Raw genomic sequence first — 23,370 nt, forward strand, 5'->3', positions numbered from 1 at the left:
AAAAAATGGTAATGGAGAAAATGAAGGGAAGTAGGACTAATTGGATAGCTCTTTCAAAGAGCCAGTACAGGTATGATGGGCCAAATGGCCTCCTGCACTTATTTTAGAATAAGACTGAATAGGTAGTGCTGAATTACACATTCAACAGTGAGGGTAAAAGTTGAAAACTTGGGAAAATTGAACTTTTTCAAATAGTTTTCTCATGCAAATAGACAAATGGTTCAAACAAGAGATCAAGCAGGTACCTAAAGGTGAAGTGACATTCTTTATTCAAGGAGAATAAATGCATTTCTGCAGCACAAAAGCAGATATTTGGAGTTTTGATAAAGTAGTCTAGAAGATTTTTCCTGAACATTAAACATCTCACTTGCTGGGCAGCTTGATCCCACCTAAATCATTTTAGTTCATTCAGAATAGATTTGATTATCAAATCCTTATTCAGGAAATTCCTGATAATCAAATCCTGATTCAGGTAATTATTGAATTAGGATCTTCCTCTATAAATGCAGTGGGAAATTGGCCAAAATCCCACAGAAATGACATATCCAACTATTTACACTGTTTCTCTGGGTTTATGCTAAAGTTACAAGAAGCAATCAGAGGCTCCTGTGGAAATTCCACCCTAATATTTCTTAACTTAACATAACCATAGTTCTTGTTTTACTCAGTTCCCCACTTGGAGATTATATGTTTGCTCAGGCAAGGCACACAAGCAATATGGGAACACCATCATCTCCACGTTATACACCATGGCTCAGACCTAAATTGCCATTGTTCATTGTTGCTAGATCATTATCCTAGAACAAGAACTGGATAGGTCATTCAGCCCCTCAAGCCTCTTCTACCATTCAATTAGATCATGGCTGATCTGAACTTCAACTCCATTTACCAAGCCTTTCTCTGTATCCGTTGATACCCTCCGATTAGCAGATGGGGCTATTTTGAACAGATGAATTACAATTCGCGATTTCAGGAAATACTGCAACCCACTGTCTGAGTGGGATGTTTCAGAGAGACTGGTCTGATGAGAACACTCTTTCCTGAGAGAGCTGGGCTCTGTATCGTGCCTCCACCCCTCTCTGGACTGCATCAGCTAGCTTTCTGCACATGTTAGCTCTTTCTGTTTCAGGGATGCTATCCAGTTCGTCACTATTCAGGTAACGTCCAAATATCTGAAGCTGTCCATAGGAGAAAAATGAACAAATTCAATTGATTGCTGACAGATGTGACAGCATTTAAACACAATATTCCTTATATACATAAGCACACAGATTGCATTCCTAGTGATTATCATTATTCATCCCTAGCTTGAATTCTCACGTCATCCATCCTTATTACCTAAATTCTGCCACATTTACCAACATACCAAATTACGGGGCGTGGCAAACTGTAAGAAAGACATAGGGGAGTGGCCAAATATGTAGCAAATGCTGTTCAATGCAGATCAAAGTGTAGTAGAACCTGTTGGAAAAAAGAGTCCAAGAACACACTGTAAATGGCAACGTCTCAATCGAGTGGAGCAATGGGGAGATACAATGATCTTTAGAAACAGGATTGCAGGTGGAAACAGCTATAAAAAGGGAACCTTAGATTTAAATATGGTCAGTAAATACAAAAGCAAGGAGGTGATGATGAATCATCATTTTGGATATGGTGAAGTTTTTGGAAGTTGGAGATAGAAGGCTGACTATTTGAACAGCATTTGAATAGTCAAGTCTGGAGATGACAAAAGCATGGATGAGTGTTTCGGTAGCAGATGGGCTGAGGTAGGGGTAGAGACGGGTAATGTTATGGAGGTGGAAGTAGGTGGTCTTTGTCATGGAGAGGATATGGGATCGGAAGCTCAGCTATGAGTCAAATATGACGCTGCTTAAACCTTCATCTGGCTTCAGTTCCCAGACTGATGCGAACAGTCTGGTTCAGCCTGAGACAGCGGCCTAGGAGGGGGATGGAATCAATGGCAAGTTTGTGGCAGGGGCTGAAGACAATGGCTTCTATCTTCCCAATATTTAACTGCATTTAAGAGCAAATTAGATTAAACCCATGAAGAAAAACATTAAAGATTGTGGGGAAAGAGCAGGAAATAGAAGTAGAGTAGATAACACTAATGTGGAACCATCACAGGTGCAGGAATGATGGCCGGAATGGTCTCCTTTATTGATACTTCTATATATTCTATGATTATGTGAATCAATATATATTTGCACTAGTGTTAAGTATAGGTTGGAGTTTATCTACATATATGGTACAGTGTTAAAATTTTGTGCTAACAAGCTGAACATATTTATATTTTTGGTATATTATCAGATCTAACATAAAATAAGTGGAAGAAATAAGACTTGTTACCACTGTAAAACCACACAGGTGTCTTTAGCTGGAAGTGTACGACCACACAAACAGGATTCACGCTGGCAACACCACCATCTGCTGGCACAAAATTGGTGCTACAGGAGCAAGGACTAGGTGGGGGAGAATTTCTGTGCCATTTGCAGCATTATTGGCAGCAAAATGGTGTGGATCCCAAAATTGATCCCCCGAATTCCCTCCCACTTTTTGGCCCTTCCTGCAATCTCTCATTTACATAAATGATGAGGCCCAGTAGCACTGCAGCTCCACATTTCCTGCTTTCACACTCACAAAACACTGGGGATAAGTTGGATTGAGATGCAGCTGCCAGCATTAGGTTAGACAGGTGGGAGTAAGGAGTGTGCGAGCTTGGAGGGTCAGCTTGGGAATGGCTTTTTTGCAGTGACTTTCTTTGCCTTTCTGTCCACACACACCCAGATGCTTCTCACAGCTTCTGGCAGTGTGAGACCACTGGGACATTTTTACCCTCCCACCCTCAGTAAGGGCTTCTCAGGAGCAGGTATGGCATTCTCTACGGGCTTACCCTTGTATGCCATTTTCATGGAGAAGGAGGAAGAACAGCATTAATGGGGCAAAGAAGAGTCTGGCATATCAGTTTACTCTGCATCTGTGGTTTGGGGCAGTCTGTTTCACATTTTCACTGCCCTTTGTGTGAAAGATTTTTCTGCATTCGCCTTTAACCAGCTGGATTGTTCTGGAGTCACTAGGGAAGAATCTTTCTCCATCTACCCTGTCATCTCCCTTCATTATTTTAAGCACCTCAGACGAGTGCCCCTTAACCCCATTTCCAAGCAATGTAATCCACATTTACCCAGTCTCTTGTCATAATTCAGTCTCATCATCCTAGTTAATCATTGCAGGAGAATCTCTAAGGCCAGTACATCCTTTATAAGAAAATAGGAAGATAGGGAAATAGGAACAGGAGTAGACCATTCAGCCCCTCGAGCCTGTTCCGCCATTCAGTTAGATCATGGCTAATCTGTACCTCAACCCCATTTACCCACCTTTGCTCCATATGCCCTGATACTTACCTAACAAAAATCTATCGCTCTCAGTCTTCAAAATTTCAATTGACCCCCAACATCGACAGCCTTCTGGTGGAAAGAGTTCCAGATTTCTACTACCCTTTGTGCGATAAAGTGCTTTCTGATTTCACTTCTAAACGGCCTAGCTCTGATTTTAAGATTATGTCCTCTCGTTCTTGATTCCCCCACCAGAGGAAATAATTTCTCTGTATTTACCCTATCGAATCCCTTTGTCATTTTAAATACCTCAATTAAATCACCCCTCAACCTTCTAAACTTAAAGGAATATAAACCAAGTTTATGCAACCGGTCCTCATAATTTAACCCTTTAAGCCCACTGGTACCATCCGAGTGAATCTGTGCTGCACCCCCTTATAGGCCAATATATCCTTCCTGAGGTGAGGTGTCAAAAACTAAATACAATATTACCAATGAGGCTTGCTCAGGACTCTGCATAAATGCAATAGTACTTCCTTGCTTTTATATTCTAATCCTTTTTGATGAAGCCTAGTTTCCCATTAGCTTTTCTGATCACTTCCTGCACTTGAGCTAGCTTTTAATGGCTCCTAATTTCATTCATGTATCCCCCACAGTGCTTCACCGTTTAGACAATACCCCCATCTGCTATTTCGACATGCATAGTCCACAACCTCACACTTTGTTGTATTAAACTGCATCTGCTATCATTCTGCCCACTCGTTTAATCTATATCTTTTTGCAATTTTTTGCTCTCTTCTTCACAATTCCCTGTACCTCCTAGCTTAGTATCGTTTGCAAACTCAGATTATATTCCAAATCAAGATCAATCTACGGGTACGGTAGCATAGTGGTTATGTTACTAGGCTAGTAATCCAGAAGCCTGGACTAATAATCCGGAGTCATGAGTTCAAATCCTACCACGGCAGCTGGGGAATTTAAATTCAATTAATTAAATAAAATCTGGAATTAAAATTCTAGTATCAGTAATGGTGGCCATGAAACTACCGGATTGTCGTAAAAACCCATCTGGTTCACTAACATCCTTTAGGGAAGGAAACCTGCCGTCCTCACCTGGTCTGGCCTATAAGTGACTCCAGACCCACAGCAATGTGGTTGATTCTTAATTGCACTCTGAAATGGCCTAGCAAGCCATTCAGTTGTACAATCTCGCTAAAAAAAGTCATAATAAGAATAAAATCGGACGGACCACTAGGCACCGGACACGACACAGGCAAACCAAGCCCAGTCGACCCTGCAAAGTCCTCCTCACTAACATCTGGGGACTTGTGCCAAAATTGGGAGAGCTGTCCCACAGACTAGTCAAGCAACAGCCTGACATAGTCATGCTCACAGAATCATACCTTTCAGCCAATGTCCCAGACTCTTCCTTCACCATTTCTGGCTATGTCCTTTCCCACCTGCAGGACAGATCGACCAGAGGTGGCGGTACAGTGAGGTGAGAGTGACTGCCCTTGACATCAAGGCAGCATTTGACCGAGTGTGGCACCAAGGAGCCCAAGTAAAATTGAAGTCAATGGGAATCAGGGGGAAAACTCTCCAGTGGCTGGAGTCATACCTAGCACAAAGGAAGATGGTAGTGGTTGTTGGAGGCCAATCATCTCAGCCCCAGGACATTGCTGCAGGAGTTCCTCAAGGCAGTGTCCTAGGCCCAACTATCTTCAGCTGCTTCATCAATGACCTTCCCTCCATCATAAGGTCAGAAATGGGGATGTTCGCTGATGATTGCACAGTGTTCAGTTCCATTCGCAACCCCTCAGATAATGTAGCAGTCTGAGCCCACATGCAGCAAGACCTGGACAACATCCAGGCTTGGGCTCATAAGTGGCAAGTAACATTCACGCCAGATAAGTGCCAGGCAATGACCATCTCCAACAAGAGAGAGTCTAACCACCTCCCCTTGACATTCAACGGCATTACCATCGCCGAATCCCCCACCATCAACATCCTGGGGGTCACCATTGACCAGAAACTTAACTGGACCAGCCATATAAATACTGTGGCTACGAGAGCAGGTCAGAGGCTGGGTATTCTGCGGCGAGTGACTCACCTCCTGACTCCCCAAAGCCTTTCCACCATCTACAAGGCACAAGTCAGGGGTGTGATGGAATACTCTCCACTTGCTTGGATGAGTGCAGCTCCAACAACACTCAAAAAGCTCGACACCATCCAAGATAAAGCAGCCCGCTTGATTGGCACCCCATCCACCACCCTAAACATTCACTCCTTTCACCTCCGGCGCACTGTGGCTGCAGTGTGTACCATCCACAGGATGCACTGCAGCAACTCGCCAAGGCTTCTTCGACAGCACCTCCCAAACCCGCGACCTCTACCACCGAGAAGGACAAGAGCAGCAGGTACATGGGAACAACACCACCTGCACATTCCCCTCCAAGTCACACACCATCCCGACTTGGAAATATATCGCCGTTCCTTCATCGTCGCTGGATCAAAATCCTGGAACTCCCTTCCTAACAGCACTGTGGGAGAACCATCACCACACGGACTGCAGCGGTTCAAGAAGGCGGCTCACCACCACCTTCTCAAGGGCAATTAGGGATGGGCCACAAATGCCGGCCTCGCCAGCGATGCCCACATCCCATGAACGAATAAAAAAAAAAATACAGTCAGGAGGGAATGGCCCTGGGAGTCCTCAACATTGACTCCAGACCCCATGAAATCTCATGGCATCAGGTCAAACATGGGCAAGGAAACCTCCTGCTGATTACCACCTTCCGCCCTCCCTCAGCTGATGAATCAGTCCTCCTCCATGTTGAACACCACTTGGAGGAAGCACTGAGGGTAGCATGTGCACAGAATGTACTCTGGGTGGGGGACTTCAATGTCCATCACCAAGAGTGGCTCAGTAGCACCATTGTAAGGGGAATAGACAGGCGTTTCTGCGGACGCAACCGAGACTCCAGGATGGTATGTTGCCTCCCTGGTGCAAGGGTCAAGGATGTCTCGGAGCGGCTGCAGGACATTCTGGAGGGGGAGGGTGAACAGCCAGTTGTCGTGGTGCATATAGGCACCAACGATATAGGTAAAAAACAGGATGAGGTCCTACAAGCTGAATTTAGGGAGTTAGGAGTTAAACTAAAGAGTAGGACCTCAAAGGTAGTAATCTCAGGATTGCTACCAGTGCCACGGGCTAGTCAGAGTAGGAATGACAGGATAGCTAAGATGAATACGTGGCTTGAGAGATGGTGCAAGAGGGAGGGATTCAAATTCCTGGGCCATTGGAACCGGTTCTGGGGGAGGTGGGACCAGTACAAATTGGACGGTCTGCATCTGGGCAGGACTGGAACCAATGTCCTAGGGGGAGTGTTTGCTAGTGCTGTTGGGGAGGGTTTAAACTAATGTGGCAGGGGGATGGGAACCGATGCAGGAAGTCAGTGGGAAATAAAGTGGTGACAGAAACAAAAGGCAGTAAGGGAGAGTGTACAGAACATGACCGGACAGATGGTCTGAGAAAGCAGGGCAAAGACCAAGGGAAGACTAGATTAAACTGCATTTATTTCAATGCAAGAAGTCTGATGGGCAAGGCAGATGAACTCAGGGCATGGATGGGTACATGGGACTGGGATGTTATAGCTATTACTGAAACATGGCTAAGGGAGGGGCAGGACTGGCAGCTCAATGTTCCAGGGTACAGATGCTATAGGAAAGATAGAGCAGGAGGTAAGAGAGGAGGGGGAGTTGCGTTCTTGATTAGGGAGAACATCACGGCAGTAGTGAGAGGGGATATATCCGAGGGTTCGCCCACTGAGTCCATATGGGTAGAACTGAAAAATAAGAAGGGAGAGATCACTTTGATAGGATTGTACTACAGACCCCCAAATAGTCAACGGGAAATTGAGGAGCAAATATGTAAGGAGATTACAGACAGCTGCAAGAAAAATAGGGTGGTAATAGTAGGGGACTTTAACTTTCCCAACATTGACTGGGACAGCCATAGCATTAGGGGCTTGGATGGAGAGAAATTTGTTGAGTGTATTCAGGAGGAATTTCTCATTCAGTATGTGGATGGCCCGACTAGAGAGGGAACCTTGGATGACTCGGGAGATTGAGGCACTAGTCAAAAATAAGAAGGAGGCATATGACATGCATAGGCAGCTGGGATCAAGTGGATCCCTTGAAGAGTATAGAGATTGCCGGAGTAGAGTTAAGAGAGAAATCAGGAGGGCAAAAAGGGGATATGAGATTGCTTTGGCAGATCAGGCAAAGGTGAATCCAAAGAGCTTCTACAAATACATAAAGGGCAAAAGGGTAACTAGGGAGAGAGTAGGGCCTCTTAAGGATCAACAAGGTCATCTATGTGCGGAACCACAAGAGATGGGTGAGATCCTGAATGAATATTTCACATCGGTATTTACGGTTGAGAAAGGCATGGATGTTAGGGAACTTGGGGAAATAAATAGTGATGTCTTGAGGAGTGTACATATTACAGAGAGGGAGGTGCTGGAAGTCTTAACGCGCATCAAGGTAGATAAATCTCCGGGACCTGATGAAATGTATCCCAGGACGTTATGGGAGGTTAGGGAGGAAATTGCGGGTCCCCTAGCAGAGATATTTGAATCATCCACCGCTACAGGTGAGGTGCCTGAAGATTGGAGGGTAGCAAATGTTGTGCCTTTGTTTAAGAAGGGCGGCAGGGAAAAGCCTGGGAACTACAGACCAGTGAGCCTGACATCTGTAGTGGGTAAGTTGTTAGAGGGTATTCTGAGGGACAGAATCTACAGGCATTTGGAGAGGCAGGGACTAATTAGGAACAGTCAGCATGGTTTTGTGAGAGGAAAATCATGTCTCACGAATTTGATTGAGTTTTTTGAAGGGGTAACCAAGAAGATAGATGAGGGCTGTGCAGTAGACGTGGTCTACATGGACTTCAGCAAAGCATTTGACAAGGTACCGCATGGTAGGTTGTTACATAAGGTTAAATCTCATGGGATCCAAGGTGAGGTAGCCAATTGGATACAAAATTGGCTTGACGACAGAAGACAGAGGGTGGTTGTCGAGGGTTGTTTTTCAAACTGGATGCCTGTGTCCAGCGGTGTGCCTCAGGGATCGGTGCTGGGTCCGCTGTTATTTGTTATTTATATTAATGATTTGGATGAGAATTTAGGAGGCATGGTTAGTAAGTTTGCAGATGACACCAAGATTGGTGGCATTGTGGACAGTGAAGAAGGTTATCTAGGATTGCAACGGGATCTTGATAAATTGGGCCAGTGGGCCGATGAATGGCAGATGGAGTTTAATTTAGATAAATGTGAGGTGATGCATTTTGGTAGATCGAATCGGGCCAGGACCTACTCCGTTAATGGTAGGGCGTTGGGGAGAGTTATAGAACAAAGAGATCTAGGAGTACAGATTCATAGCTCCTTGAAAGTGGAGTCACAGGTGGATAGGGTGGTGAAGAAGGCATTCAGCATGCTTGGTTTCATTGGTCAGAACATTGAATGCAGGAGTTGGGATGTCTTGTTGAAGTTGTACAGGGCATTGGTGAGGCCACACTTGGAGTACTGTGTACAGTTCTGGTCACCCTATTATAGAAAGGATATTATTAAACTAGAAAGAGTGCAGAAAAGATTTACTAGGATGCTACCGGGACTTGATGGTTTGACTTACAGGGAGAGGTTAGACAGACTGGGACTTTATTCCCTGGAGAGTAGGAGGTTAAGGGGTGATCTTATAGAAGTCTATAAAATAATGAGGGGCATAGATAAGGTCGATAGTCAAAATCTTTTCCCAAAGGTAGGGGAGTCTATAACGAGGGGGCACAGATTTAAGGTGAGAGGGGAGAGATACAAAAGGATCCAGAGGGGCAATTTTTTCACTCAAAGGGTGGTGAGTGTCTGGAACGAGCTGCCAGAGGCAGTAGTAGAGGCGGGTACAATTTTGTCTTTTAAAAAGCATTTGGACAGTTACATGGGGAAGATGGGTATCGAGGGATATGGGCCAAGTGCAGGCAATTGGGACTAGCTTAGTGGTATAAACTGGGCGACATGGACATGTTGGGCCGAAGGGCCTGTTTCCATGTTGTAACTTCTATGATTCTATGATTCTATGATACTGGCCGAGTCCTGAAAGACATAGCTGCCAGACTGGGCCTGCGGCAGGTGGTGAGCGAACCGACATGATGGAAAAACTTACTTGACCTCGTCCTCACCAATCTACCTGTCGCAAATGCATCTGTCCATGACAGTATTGGTAGGAGTGACCACCACACAGTCCTCGTGGAGGCGAAGTCCCGTCTTCGCACTGAGGACACCATCCAACGTGTTGTGTGGCACTATCACCGTGCTAAATGGGATAGATTCAGAACAGATCTGGCAGCTCAAAACTGGACATCCATGAGGCGCTGTGGGCCATCCGCAGCAGCAGAATTGTATTCCAGCACAATCTGTAACCTCATGGCCCGGCATATTGCTCACTCTACCATTACCAACAAGCCAGGGGATCAACCCTGGTTCAAGGAGGAGTGTAGAAGAGCATGCCAGGAGCAGCACCAAGCGTACCGAAAAATGAGGTGCCAACCTGGTGAAGCTACAACTCAGGACTACATGCATGCTAAACAGCTGAAGCAACATGCTATAGACGGAGCTAAGCGATTCCACAACCAACGGATCAGATCAAAGCTCTGCAGTCCTGCCACATCCAGTCGTGAATGGTGATGGACAATTAAACAACTAATGGGAGGAGGAGGCTCTGTTAAAATCCCCATCCTCAATGATGGCAGAGTCCAGCACGTGAGTGCAAAAGACAAGGCTGAAGCGTTTGCAACTATCTTCAGCCCCAGGACATTGCTGTGGGAGTTCCTCAGGGCAGTGTCCTAGGCCCAACCATCTTCAGCTGCTTCATCAATGACCTTCCCTCCACTATAACGGGGATGTTCGTTGATGATTGCACAGTGTTCAGTTCCATTCGCAACCCCTCAAATAATGAAGCAGTCCGTGCCCGCATGCAGCAAGACCTGGACAACATCCAGGCTTGGGCTGATAAGTGGCAAGTAACATTCGCGCCAGACAAATGCCAGGCAATGACCATCTCCACCATGAGAGTCTACCCACCTCCCCTTGACATTCAACGGCATTACCATCGTCGTATCCCCCACCATCAACATCCTGGGGGTCACCAGTGACCAGAAACTTAACTGGACCAGCCATATAAATACTGTGGCTACAAGAGCAGGTCAGAGGCTGGGTATTCTGCGGCGAGTGACTCACCTCCTGACTCCCCAAAGCCTTTCCACCATCTACAAGGCACAAGTCAGGAGTGTGATGGAATACTCTCCACTTGCCTGGATGAGTGCAGCTCCAACAACACTCAAGTAGCTCAACACCATCCAGGACAAAGCAGCCCGCTTGATTGGCACCCCAAAAACCACCCTAAACATTCACTCCCTTCACCACCAGCGCACTGTGGCTGCAGTGTGTACCATCCACCGGATGCACTGCAGCAACTCGCCAAGGCTTCTTCGACAGCACCTCCCAAACCCCGACCTCTACCACCTAGAAGGACAAGAGCAGCAGGCACATGGGAACAACACCACCTGCACGTTCCCCTCCAAGCCACACACCATCCTGACTTGGAAATATATCGCCGTTCCTTCATCATCGCTGGGTCAAAATCCTGGAACTCCCTTCCTAACAGCACTGTGGGAGAACCTTCACCACACAGACTGCAGCGGTTCAAGAAGGCGGCTCACCACCACCTTCTCAAGGGCAATTTGGGATGGGCAATATACGCTGGCCTCGCCAGCAACGCCCACATCCCATGAACGAATATAAAAAAATATATAAATATAAATAGCAGCTCTCTCCTGGTTTTGCTGACAGGCAGTTGGAGGATATATTGCCCATACTCTTTCCCAATCGTCTATTACGATCCCCAAGGTTCAGCTCTGATCTCGACTGGTTAACCGGCACTTTAATTTTGAAAGTAGTAATTGGACTTCAAATTACTGCTTAAACCTTCATCTTTCCTCAGTTCCCAGGTCTTCTCTCCAACAATGATCCTTTTGCTGGTTTCACCTTGGCCATTGTCTTCTCTGCTCTTTTCTAACTATGTTTCCACTTCCCTTTTAAAAGCTATTATGAGTCTGCAACATTACTGTTTCTGGTCATGCATTCCATGACATAATAACCCTCTGTGTAAAAAAAATTCTTTCAACCTCTCCCTCCCTTGATCTTAAATGATCTTAAAGTTATGGCCTCTAGTTAAAACTCAATGACCTCTCATAATTTAGATCTCTTAAATTTCTTGGTTCTAATGAAAACAGTCCCAATTTCTCTAGTCTCTTCATAACTAAAGCTTCTCATCTCTGGCATTATCTTAGTGAATTTCTGCTGCACCCTGTCCTTCCAAAAGTATGATGCCCAAAACTGGACACAATATTCTAATTCCATTAAGACAGAGTGAGCCAATGGGTCCTTTTCCAGTATATGGAGGGTTATTTTCTGCAGTACAGCCCTGAAATCGGCGATTAACAGTCAAATAACCACACAATTGAGTGGAGTACTACCTCTGCATTTCTGACATCCTGTTCGTAACTGTGAAGATGTTCCTGTGTTATCCTGTTCACCAAGTTCTGCTCTCCAACGCTTTGTCCATTAACAACTAATGAAAACATTGAAAATTAATAAACCAAAGTTCCAGGCTTGGAATGTGTCAAAATAAAACTAAGCACTCTTGCCTATGAGTTGTCAAGTCATGGGTTCAAGCCCCATTCAAGACTTGAATACACGTGGGGTAGAGTTTCTGCTTCCAATCGGGAAATTGCGCCAAAAATGCGCCTGAAATTGTTCAGGTAGGTTACAGTTCAAGTTTCCACTAAAATTTATTTGCATAATCACAAACGTAAAATCTTCAATGAACCAGCGCAAACGGGCAGCGTAATAGAACATAATCGTTTCTTTTTTTTCCTTTCTATTAAAAAGTATTCCTTGATGTATTTAAGAGTGGTAAACTCGTGCAGTTTTATTGATACAGCTGAAATGGGTTTATCAGCAAAAATAAGCATTTATAATAAGGGTGTCCAGTCCTCTACCTGTGAGTAACCTGATTTAAAATCACTAAAAATGACTTTAAAAAAACTATACTGAACCATTTACTATTTCATTGGTGTACACTAGTCAGTTTCTTAGTAAATTAAATATTTTTTGATATGGAAAAACTTTTAAAACGTGCCTACTGGTCCCTGTGCGCCCAAGGAAATAAGCACAATTTGAAGAGCCTTCCTGAACCAGCAAAATTGGCGGAATCTCGCAATGTCAACCTGGGGGTGTGGCCAGTTTTATGGGCGGGGCCTGATCCAGGCGAATTGAATCTTAAACCAGCATACAAGATCACGGAAAACACGAACCTAAGTGGTTTTGGGCGTAACTCATTTACATTTAAAATTCCCCGATCTTTTGTGCTGGTTCAGCCGATTCCACCCAGATTGCGCTGATATTACTGGCGGAAACTCGACCCCATCACCTTGGCTGACACTCCAGCGCAGTACTGAGGGAGTGCTGCACCGTCGGAGGAAATGTTTTTCGGATGCAATGTTAAATCGAGGCCCCATCTGCCATCTCAGTCAGGAGTAAAAGATCCCAAGGCACTATTTGAAGAAGAGCAGGGGAGTTCTAGAACTAGAATGGCAAGGGGATGGGAACCTGAGCAGGGAGACAGATGAGGGGGAAACAAGGATAGAAACAAAAGACAGAAAGGGAAGAAGCAATAGTGGAAGGCAGGGAAAACAAAGGCGAAACACAAATAGGGCCATAGTGCAAAATAAAATTAAGATGACTAGCAATCTTAAAAAGACAAGTCTAAAGGCATTGTGTCTTAATGCGCGGAGCATTCGCAATAAGCTAGATGAATTAACAGCGCAGATAGATATTAACAGTTATGATATAGTTGTGATGACGGAGACATGGCTGCAGGGTGACCAAGGATGGGAACTGAACATCCAAGGGTATTCAATATTTAGGAAGGACAGGCAAAAAGGGAAAGGAGGTGGGTTAGCGTTGTTAGTAAAGGAGGAAATCAATGCAATAGTGAGGAAGGATATTGGCTCGGAAAATCACAATGTGGAATCTGTATGGGTGGAACTAAGAAACACCAAGGGGTTGAAAAGGTTGGTGGGGGTTGTCTATAGGCCCCCAAACAGTAGTGGAGATGTAGGGGAGGGCATTAAACAGGAAATTAGAGATGCATGCAAGAAGGGTGCAACTATAATCATGGGTGACTTTAATCCACATATAGATTCGTCAAACCAAATTAGCAATAATACTGTGGGGGAGGAATTCCTGGAGTGTGTACGTGATGGTTTTCTAGACCAATATGTTGAGGAACCAACTAGAGAACAGGCGTATCTAGACAGAGTATTGTGCAATGAGAAAGGATTAATTAACAATCTTGTTGTGCAGGGTCCCTTAGGGAAGAGCGACCATAACATGATAGAATTCCTCATTAAGATGGAGAGTGAAGTAGTTGAATCCGAAACTAGGGTCCTGAATCTAAATAAAGGAAATTATGAAATGTACAAAATTATGAGGGGCACAGATAGGATGGATACTAAGGAGCTTTTTCCCTTCGTTGAGGGTTCTATAACAAGGGGACATAGATTCAAGGTAAAAGGCGAGAGGTTTAGAGGGGATTTGAGAAAGAACTTTTTCACCCAGAGGGTGGTTGGAGTCTGGAACTCACTGCCTGAAAGGGTTGTGGAGGCAGGAACCCTCACAACATTCAAGAAGCATTTGGATGAGCACTTGAAATGCCATAGCATACAAGGCTACGGACAAAATGCTGGAATATGGGATTAGAGTAGACAGGGCTTGATGGCCGGCGCGGACACGATGGGCCGAAGGGCCTCTATCCGTGCTGTATAACTCTATGACTCTATGAAAGTATGAGGTGCGAGTTAGCTATGATAGATTGGGGAACTTTATTAAAAGGGATGACGGTGGATAGGCAATGGCTAATACTTATAGAACGTGTGCAGGAATTACAACAATTATTCATTCCTGTCTGGCGCAAAAATAAAATAGGAAAGGTGGCTCAACCGTGGCTTACAAAAGAAATTAGGGATAGTATTAGATCCAAAGAGGAGACATATAAAATTGCCAGAAAAAGCAGCAAGCCTGAGGATTGGGAGCAGTTTAGAATTCAGCAAAGGAGGACAAAGAGATTGATTAAGAGGGGAAAAATAGAGTATGAGAGTAAACTAGCAGGGAACATAAAAACTGACTGTAAAAGCTTCTATAAATATGTCAAGAGAAAAAGATTAGTGAAGACAAATGTAGGTCCCTTACAGTCAGAAATGGGGGAAATTATAACGGGGAACAAAGAAATGGCAGAACAATTAAACACATACTTTGGTTCTGTCTTCACAAAGGAGGACACAAATGACCTCCCAGAAATGTTAGGGAAACAAGGGTCTAGTGAGAGGGAGGAACTAAAGGAAACCAGTATTAGTTAAAAAAAAAGTGCAAGGGAAATTAATGGGGCTAAAGGCTGACAAATCCCCAGGGCCTGATAATCTACATCCCAGAGTACTAAAGGAAGTGGCCCTGGAAATAGTGGATGCATTGGTGATCATCTTCCAAAATTCTATAGACTCTGGAACAGTTCCTACAGATTGGAGGGTGGCAAATGTAACCCCACTTTTAAAAAAGGAGGGAGAGAAAAAACAGGGAATTACAGACCAGTTAGCCTAACATCAGTAGTGGGGAAAATGCTGGAGTCTATTATAAAAGATGTGATAACAGAACACTTGGAGGGCATTAACGGGATTGGACAAAGTCAGCATGGGTTTATGGAAGGGAAATCACGCTTAACAAATCTACTGGAGTTTTTTGAGGATGTTACTAGTAGAATAGATAGGGGAGAACCAGTGAATGTGGTGTATTTGGAGTTTCAGAAGGCATTTGATAAGGTCCCACACAAGAGGTTAGTGAGCAAAATTAAAACACATGGGATTGGGGGGAATATACTGGCATGGATTGAGAATTCGTTGACAGACAGGAAACAGAGAGTAGGAATAAACGGGTCTTTTTCCGGGTGGCAGGCAATGACTAGTGGGATACCGCAGGGATCAGTGCTTGGGCCCCAGCGATTCACAATATATATCAATGATTTGGATGAGGGAACTAAATGTAACATTTCCGAGTTTGCAGACAACACAAAGCTGGGGTGGAATGTGAGTTGTGAGGAGGATGCAAAGAGGCTCCAATGTGATTTAGACAAGTTGGATGAGTGGGCAAGAACATGGCAGATGCAGTATAACGTGGATAAATGTGAGGTTATCCACTTTGGTTGTAAAAACAGAAAGGCAGATTATTATCTTAATGGTGATAGATTGGGAAAAGGGGAGGTGCAACAAGACCTGGGTGCCCTTGTACACCAGTCGCTGAAAGTGAGCATTCAGGTGCAGCAAGCAGTTAGGAAGGCGAATGGTATGTTAGCCTTCATTGCAAGAGGATTTGAGTACAGGAGCAGGGATGCCTTACTGCAGTTATACAACGCCTTGGTGAGACCACATCTGGAGTATTGTGTGCAGTTTTGGTCTCCTTATCTGAGGAAGGATGTCCTTGCCATGGAGGGAGTGCAACGAAGGTTTACCAGACTGATTCCTGGGATGGCAGGACTGACGTATGAGGAGAGATTGGGTCGACTAGGCTTACATTCACTGGAGTTTAGAAGAATGAGAGGTGAACTCATCGAAACATATAAAATTCTAACAGGACTAGACAGACTAGATGCAGGGAGGATGTTCCCGATGGCTGGGGAGTCCAGAACCAGGGGTCACAGTCTCAGGATACGGGGTATGCCATTTAGAACCGAGATGAGGCGAAATTTCTTCACTCAGAGGGTGGTGAACCTGTGGAATTCTCTACCACAGAAGGCAGTGGAGGCCAAGTCGCTTTGGAGAGGGTGCAGAGGAGATTCACCAGGATGTTACCAGGGCTGGAGCGCTTCAGCTATGAAGAGAGAGACTGGGAAGATTGGGTTTGTTTTCCTTGGAGCAGAGGAGGCTGAGGGGGGACATGATTGAGGTGTACAAAATTATGAGGGGCACAGATAGGATGGATACTAAGGAGCTTTTTCCCTTCGTTGAGGGTTCTATAACAAGGGGACATAGATTCAAGGTAAAAGGCGGGAGGTTTAGAGGGGATTTGAGAAAGAACTTTTTCACCCAGAGGGTGGTTGGAGTCTGGAACTCACTGTCTGAAAGGGTTGTGGAGGCAGGAACCCTCACAACATTCAAGAAGCATTTGGATGAGCACTTGAAATGCCATAGCATACAAGGCTACGGACCAAATGCTGGAATATGGGATTAGAGTAGACAGGGCTGATGGCCGGCGCGGACACGATGGGCCGAAGGGCCTCTATCCGTGCTGTATAACTCTATGACTCTATTCGATGTACTCAAGAAGGGGATAGATATATTTCTTAACGCTAAAGGGATCAAGGGATATGGGGAAAAAGCTGGAACAAGGTACTGAGTTAGACGATCAGCTATGATAATTTTGAATGGCGGAGCAGGCCCGAAGGGCCGAATGGCCTACGCTTGCTCCTATTTTCTATGTTTCTATGTTTCATAGAATCATAAAGCACTGAAGGAGGCCATTCAAGGCCCTAGCCTTGAACCCGCATCTTTCCCCAGTGTCCCTCCCATCTACCTTCATGCCCTCTCTGAGCTCACTCTGTCCATGAGACCCATCTCCGGGACTGTTGATGAGCTGTGAGGAGTGTTTGGGAGGAGTGTACAGGACTATTGATGGGCTGTGTGCAGTGTTGGCAGCACTGGGGTGATATTGTGCGGGGTGGCAGAAGGCAGTGGGTGTGGAGGGCAGCAGTTGGGCACTACCTAGTGGGCTCGAAGGAGCAGTTGAGTGAGGTGGTGTGGTGGAGAAGGGGCAGCACAGAAGCAGCAGACAAGAGACTATTGAGTAAACTGGAGCAATGTGGAGACCTTAGGGGCAGGTAAATGATGGACTGTATCATTTGACTAATGGTGTGTAACGATCATCGCGAGAGATCAACTAATACAATAAATAATATACTCACTTGAATATGCTGTGTGCATCAGGTGTTGTAAGAGGTCAAGGGTCACACTTTCTGCTTTCCTTGTATTAAGGCTGCCTAGTGCTGTTATTGAATCTGATGGAAAGGAGATATTATTAATATCTGGGTATGTGACCAGCCCACTCCATTAAAATCTTCCCTGATTTAGTATCCAGGATGAAAGTTTTCCCTTCATTCAGTTTTGGGTACCACACTTCAGGAAGGATATATTGGCGTTGGAAGGGAGTACAGCGCAGATTCACCAAAATGATATAAGGCCTTAAAGGGTTAAATTATTAGGCTAAGTTACATAAACTTAGTTTGTATTCCCTTGAGTTTAGAAGGTTGAGGGGTGATCTAATTGAGATCTTTAAAAGATAAAAGGATTTGATAGGGTAGATACAGAGAAACTATTTCCTCTTGTGAGGGAATCCAGAATAAGGGGCATAATCTTAAAATTAGAGCTAGGTCGTTCAGGGGTGAAATCAGGAAGCACTTTTTCACACAAAGGGTAGTGGAAATCTGGAACTCTCTCCCTCAAAAGGCTGTGGATGCTGGGGGTCAACTGAAGCTCTCAAGACTGAGATCGATAGATGTTTGTTGGGTAAGGGCATCAAGGGAAATGGAGCAAAGGCAGGGAAATGGAGTTGAGGTACAGATCAACCACAATTTAACTGAATAGCGGAATAGCTCGAGGGGCTGAACGGCCTCCTGTTCCTATGTTTCCTTCCCCTAATGTGCTCTTTTACATTAACTGTAACAGCATTGTTCATTTCTCAAGCCAAGTTACTGGATTATTGCTAGAAATATTACAGCCATTTCAGGTCCAGGTTTTGGGAATACTGCTGCCATTACAATCTCTGCACTCCTCCGATTCTGGCCTCTTGTGCATCCCTGATTTCCATCGCTCCACCATTGGCATCCATGCCTTCAGTTGCCTCGGCCCTAAGCTCTGGAATTCCCCCCCAAACCTCTCCGCCTCTCTCTTCCATAGCTCCTTAAAACCTACCTCTTTGACCAAGCTTTTAGTCACCTGTTCTAATATCTCCTTATATGGCTCGGTGTCAAATTTTGTTCCTGTGAAGCGTCTTGGGAAGTTTTACTACGTTAAAGGTGCTATAAATGCAAGTTGTTGTTGCCATTATAGATCCAGGTCCTAGGAATACTGCAGCCGTTACAGGCCTGTATCCAGTCTTGCTGTGCATTTTATTGGTGTGTAACAAAGGGTTTTAGGGTAAATGATCTCTGAAACCATTTGTTCACCTCCTAGTGAAGTGTAGTGTATGTGATTGCAGTGCTGTATACATTACCAGGAGGTGCAGCCTGTCCAGACGAAGGGGATCCACTGCTACTATCTGATTCTAACGATGGTGGGGGTGCTGTAAAGCTACAAAAACAAGAAGATTTAATGAATCAGAATGTCAGATTAAAAACTTTATAAAAATATGAAAATGTTTGGGGCTGATGGCGATTATGGTGCGGTATACGAACAGCTTGACAGACAAAGATGTTTGGTGCAACAAGTTTCAGGTCTGTCAGCTATCTGTCCTTAGTACAGATACTTGGCAAAATGATATTTGTAGCGGAAAGACCATAATTAGAGAAACAAACTCTTAGAAGGATGTGGGCTTATTAGATAGTCAACACAGAGTTGCGAAAGGTAAGTCAAGTTTGACTAACTTGTTTGAATTTTTTGAGAGAATAAAAGAAAGAATTGAGAGGGGAATGTGATAAATGTAGTTTATATGGACTTCCAGAAAGCATTTGATAATGTGTTGCATAAGAAATTGATGGCATGAAAGGAAAAGTGGTGGTACGGACAGAGAGATATTAGAAAGGCATTCAGCAGAAAGTTGTGGTAAATAGCTAATGGGGGCCCATGGCTCGCATTCCTTCACCATCTGGTGTCTGGGACCCAAAAAGTTTTCAGGTAGGAGTTTCTACTTTAATAAAAACTAATAATGAGGCTTTTTAAAGCTTGAGACAGTGAGGCACAGGCTTTGATTCTACTTGGAATTTGAAAACAAAAATATTTTATTATGCAGCTGTTCTAGGTACTAATTTATCCAGCTGCAGTGAGTAAGGAGAAACATGAGAAGGGGCAATGAATTTTGTTTTTTTTAAGCAAAAATGCTTCATAAGAAAACTATTATCAAGTCCCACCAACATTCTGCCCAACACCACGCAACTCCCTCTCCCCTTACTGGTTCTGCTAAATGCCAAGTACCTACTTCCAACCTGCTACATGCTGCCTACCCTCTCGCTGTGTATCCTAGGCTTTAAAGAAGGTAGAGATAAATTTAAGTGTATATATATATAAATAAACATATCCAATCTGGCCAATTACCGCCCCATCAGTCCACTCTCAATCATCAGCAAAGTGATGGAAGGTGTCGTCAACAGTGCTATCAAGCGACACTTACTCACCAATAACCTGCTCACCAATGCTCAGTTTGGGTTCCGCCAGGACCACTCGGCTCCAGACCTCATTACAGCCTTGGTCCAAACATCTCTAATCACTAAGGCTACTCCTCCCCCTCTTCCATTTTCCCTATCTCTCCTGTAGACCTTATAACCCGGTATATTTAGTTCCCAATCCTGACCATCCTGCAGCCATGTCTTAGTAATAGCTATGATGTCATACCCTCCAATTTGAATTTGAACCTGTAGTTCATTTAATTTATTCCTTATACTCCGTGCATTTGTATATAGAACTCTTAGTTGGGCCACACACCCTAGCCTGACCTTCAGCTTTGATGCTGGGTTAATCGCCTTACACCTTCTAGTTTTCACTTTATCTGTAATGGATAAAGCAAAGGCTATGGGCCCCGACAACATCCCAGCTGTAGTGCTGAAGACTTGTGCTCAAGAACTAGCCGCATCTCTAGCCAAACTGTTCCAGTACAGCTACAGCACTGGCATCTACCCGACAATGTGGAAAATTGCCCAGGTATGTCCTGTCCACAAAAAGCAGGACAAATCCAATCCGGCCAATTACCACCCCATCAGTCTACTCTTAATCATCAGCAAAGTGATGGAAGGTGTCATCAACAGTGCCACCAAGCGGCACTTACTCACCAATAACTTGCTCACCGATGCTCTGTTTGGGTTCCGCCAGGACCACTCGGCTCCCGACCTCATTACAGCCTCGTTCCAAACATGGACAAAAGAGCTGAATTCCAGAGGTGAGGTGAGAGTAACTGCCCTTGACATCAAGGCAGCATTTGACCGAGTGTGGCACCAAGGAGCCCTAGTAAAATTGAAGTCAATGGGAATTAGGGGGAAAACTCTCCAGTGGCTGGAGTCATAGCTAGCACAAAGGAAGATGGTAGTGGTTGTTGGAGGCCAATCATCTCAGCCCCAGGACATTGCTACAGGAGTTCCTCAAGGCAGTGTCCTAGGCCCAACCATCTTCAGTTGCTTCATCAATGACCTTCCCTCCATCATAAGGTCAGAAATGGGGATATTCGCAGATGATTGCACAGTGTTCAGTTCCATTCGCAACCCCTCAGATAATGAAGCAGTCCGAGCCCGCATGCAGCAAGACCTGGACAACATCCAGGCTTGGGCTGATAAGTGGCAAGTAACATTCACGCCAGACAAGTGTCAGGCAATGACCATCTCCAACAAGAGAGAGTCTAACCACCTCCCCTTGACATTCAACAGCATTACCATCGCCGAATCCCCCACCATCAACATCCTGGGGGTCATCATTGACCAGAAACTTAACTGGACCAGCCATATAAATACTGTGGCTACAAGAGCAGGTCACCTCCTGACTCCCCAAAGCCTTTCCACCATCTACAAGGCACAAGTCAGGAATGTGATGGAATACTCTCCACTTGCCTGGATGAGTGCAGCTCCAACAACACTCAAGAAGCTCGACACCATCCAGGCCAAAGCAGTCCGCTTGATTGGCACCCCATCCACCACCCTAAACATTCACTCCCTTCATCACCGGCGCACTGTGGCTGCAGTGTGTACCATCCACAGGATGCACTGCAGCAACTCGCCAAGACTTCCTCGACAGCACCTCCTAAAACCGCGACCTCTACCACCTAGAAGGACAAGAGCAGCAGGCACATGGGAACAATACCACCTGCACGTTCCCCTCCAAGTCACACACCATCCCAACTTGGAAATATATCGCCGTTCCTTCATCGTCGCTGGATCAAAATCCTGGAACTCCCTTCCTAACAGCACTGTGGGAGAACCTTCACCACACGGACTGCAGCGGTTCAAGAAGGCGGCTCACCACCACCTTCTCAAGGGCAATTAGGGATGGGCAATAAATGCTGGCCTCACCAGCGACGCCCACATCCCATGAACGAATAAAAAAATATATAATAATCAAGGCCACTGATTTATAGTTTTCACACAGAGTTCAATCTTAAAAATCCCATAAATATCTCAGAACACCATGTATTATAAACATAATTTGCTTTATTCAGTCACTATAAATCAGTAGCCCTGATAACAATACATTGTGCTTGACATGGCACAACATCTCTATCATTACAAAACAGTGTATCCTTTGGCTCACTGTTAGCGATGCTATGGGAGAGTCACCAGATGTGGTATTAAAAATGGTATGTTCAGCACATGCAGACATCGCACTTCAGATATCACACTTTGTTATAGTGCAAACAATTTTAAAGTGCCGGGTGCTTCTGACCTGCAGCCTAAAACTGACAAGCACATTTTGATCTTCAAAGTTATCTGATCAAACAACAATTAAACTCTAACTGACCTTACCATGTTTATTTGACAATAATTATATTTTGTGGCCTTAAAGCTCTACAACTCTACCAGCGGAATAATACACTGTGCAATGTATATCACTCTGTCCTTATAAAACATCTAACTTACTATCAACGTATATCTGTATATTACAGTAATAGATAGTTAGATTATATTCAGTAAACATTTCCAGTACAGCTGTTGGTCCACATACCTTCTCAGAGAGTAAGCATCGATGGAATGCTAAAAAGCAAAATGAAAAGCAGTGTCTTTAAAGGCTGGTGTTAGCAACAAATACTAAAAAAAAATTCTAAGCACCCCCCAGACAGTAAAGAAAGACTTGCATTTCTACAGCACCTTTCACAACCTCAGGATATCCCTCTACAAACAAAGAAGTACTTTTGAAGTGTAGACACTGTTCTACTGTCGGAGACACAACAGCCAATTTGTACACAGCAAGCTCTCACACACAGCAATTTGATAGAATCATAGAATCATAGAATCATAGAAGTTACAACATGGAAACAGGCCCTTCGGCCCAACATGTCCATGTCGCCCAGTTTATACCACTAAGCTAGTCCCAATTGCCTGCACTTGGCCCATATCCCTCTATACCCATCTTACCCATGTAACTGTCCAAATGCTTTTTAAAAGACAAAATTGTACCCGCCTCTACTACTGCCTCTGGCAGCTCGTTCCAGACACTCACCACCCTTTGAGTGAAAAAATTGCCCCTCTGGACCCTTTTGTATCTCTCCCCTCTCACCTTAAATCTGTGCCCCCTCATTATAGACTCCCCTACCTTTGGGAAAAGATTTTGACTATCGACCTTATCTATGCCCCTCATTATTTTATAGACTTCTATAAGATCACCCCTTAACCTCCTACTCTCCAGGGAAAAAAGTCCCAGTCTGTCTAACCTCTCCCTGTAAGTCAAACCATCAAGTCCCGGTAGCATCCTAGTAAATCTTTTCTGCACTCTTTCTAGTTTAATAATATCCTTTCTATAATAGGGTGACCAGAACTGTACACAGTACTCCAAGTGTGGCCTTACTAATGTCCTGTACAACTTCAACAAGACATCCCAACTCCTGCAATCAATGTTCTGACCAATGAAACCAAGCATGCTGAATGCCTTCTTCACCACCCTATCCACCTGTGACTCCACTTTCAAGGAGCTATGAAT

At 44.6% G+C, this 23,370-nt stretch overlaps 1 protein-coding gene across 4 annotated transcripts in view; it reads right to left on the minus strand.

Moving 5' to 3' along the window:
• Positions 1-252: 252 nt before the first annotated feature.
• Positions 253-23,370, minus strand: part of LOC137299297 (uncharacterized) — a 117,823-nt gene continuing 94,705 nt past the window's right edge. For 3 of the 4 annotated variants that reach the window (XM_067967961.1, XM_067967960.1, XM_067967962.1), the window contains 5 exons: positions 22,399-22,427; positions 18,755-18,831; positions 17,448-17,540; positions 11,914-12,008; positions 253-1,178 (listed from right to left, as the gene is read on the minus strand). In XM_067967961.1, coding sequence (XP_067824062.1) covers positions 1,008-1,178; positions 11,914-12,008; positions 17,448-17,540; positions 18,755-18,831; positions 22,399-22,427 — 465 coding nt within the window. In that variant the 3' untranslated portion in view covers positions 253-1,007. The remainder of the gene's footprint in view (positions 1,179-11,913; positions 12,009-17,447; positions 17,541-18,754; positions 18,832-22,398; positions 22,428-23,370) is intronic. The other variant, XM_067967963.1, reaches the window with a different exon arrangement.

The sequence above is a fragment of the Heptranchias perlo genome, chromosome 28 (genome assembly GCF_035084215.1).
Source record: "Heptranchias perlo isolate sHepPer1 chromosome 28, sHepPer1.hap1, whole genome shotgun sequence".
Lineage (NCBI taxonomy): Eukaryota > Metazoa > Chordata > Chondrichthyes > Hexanchiformes > Hexanchidae > Heptranchias > Heptranchias perlo.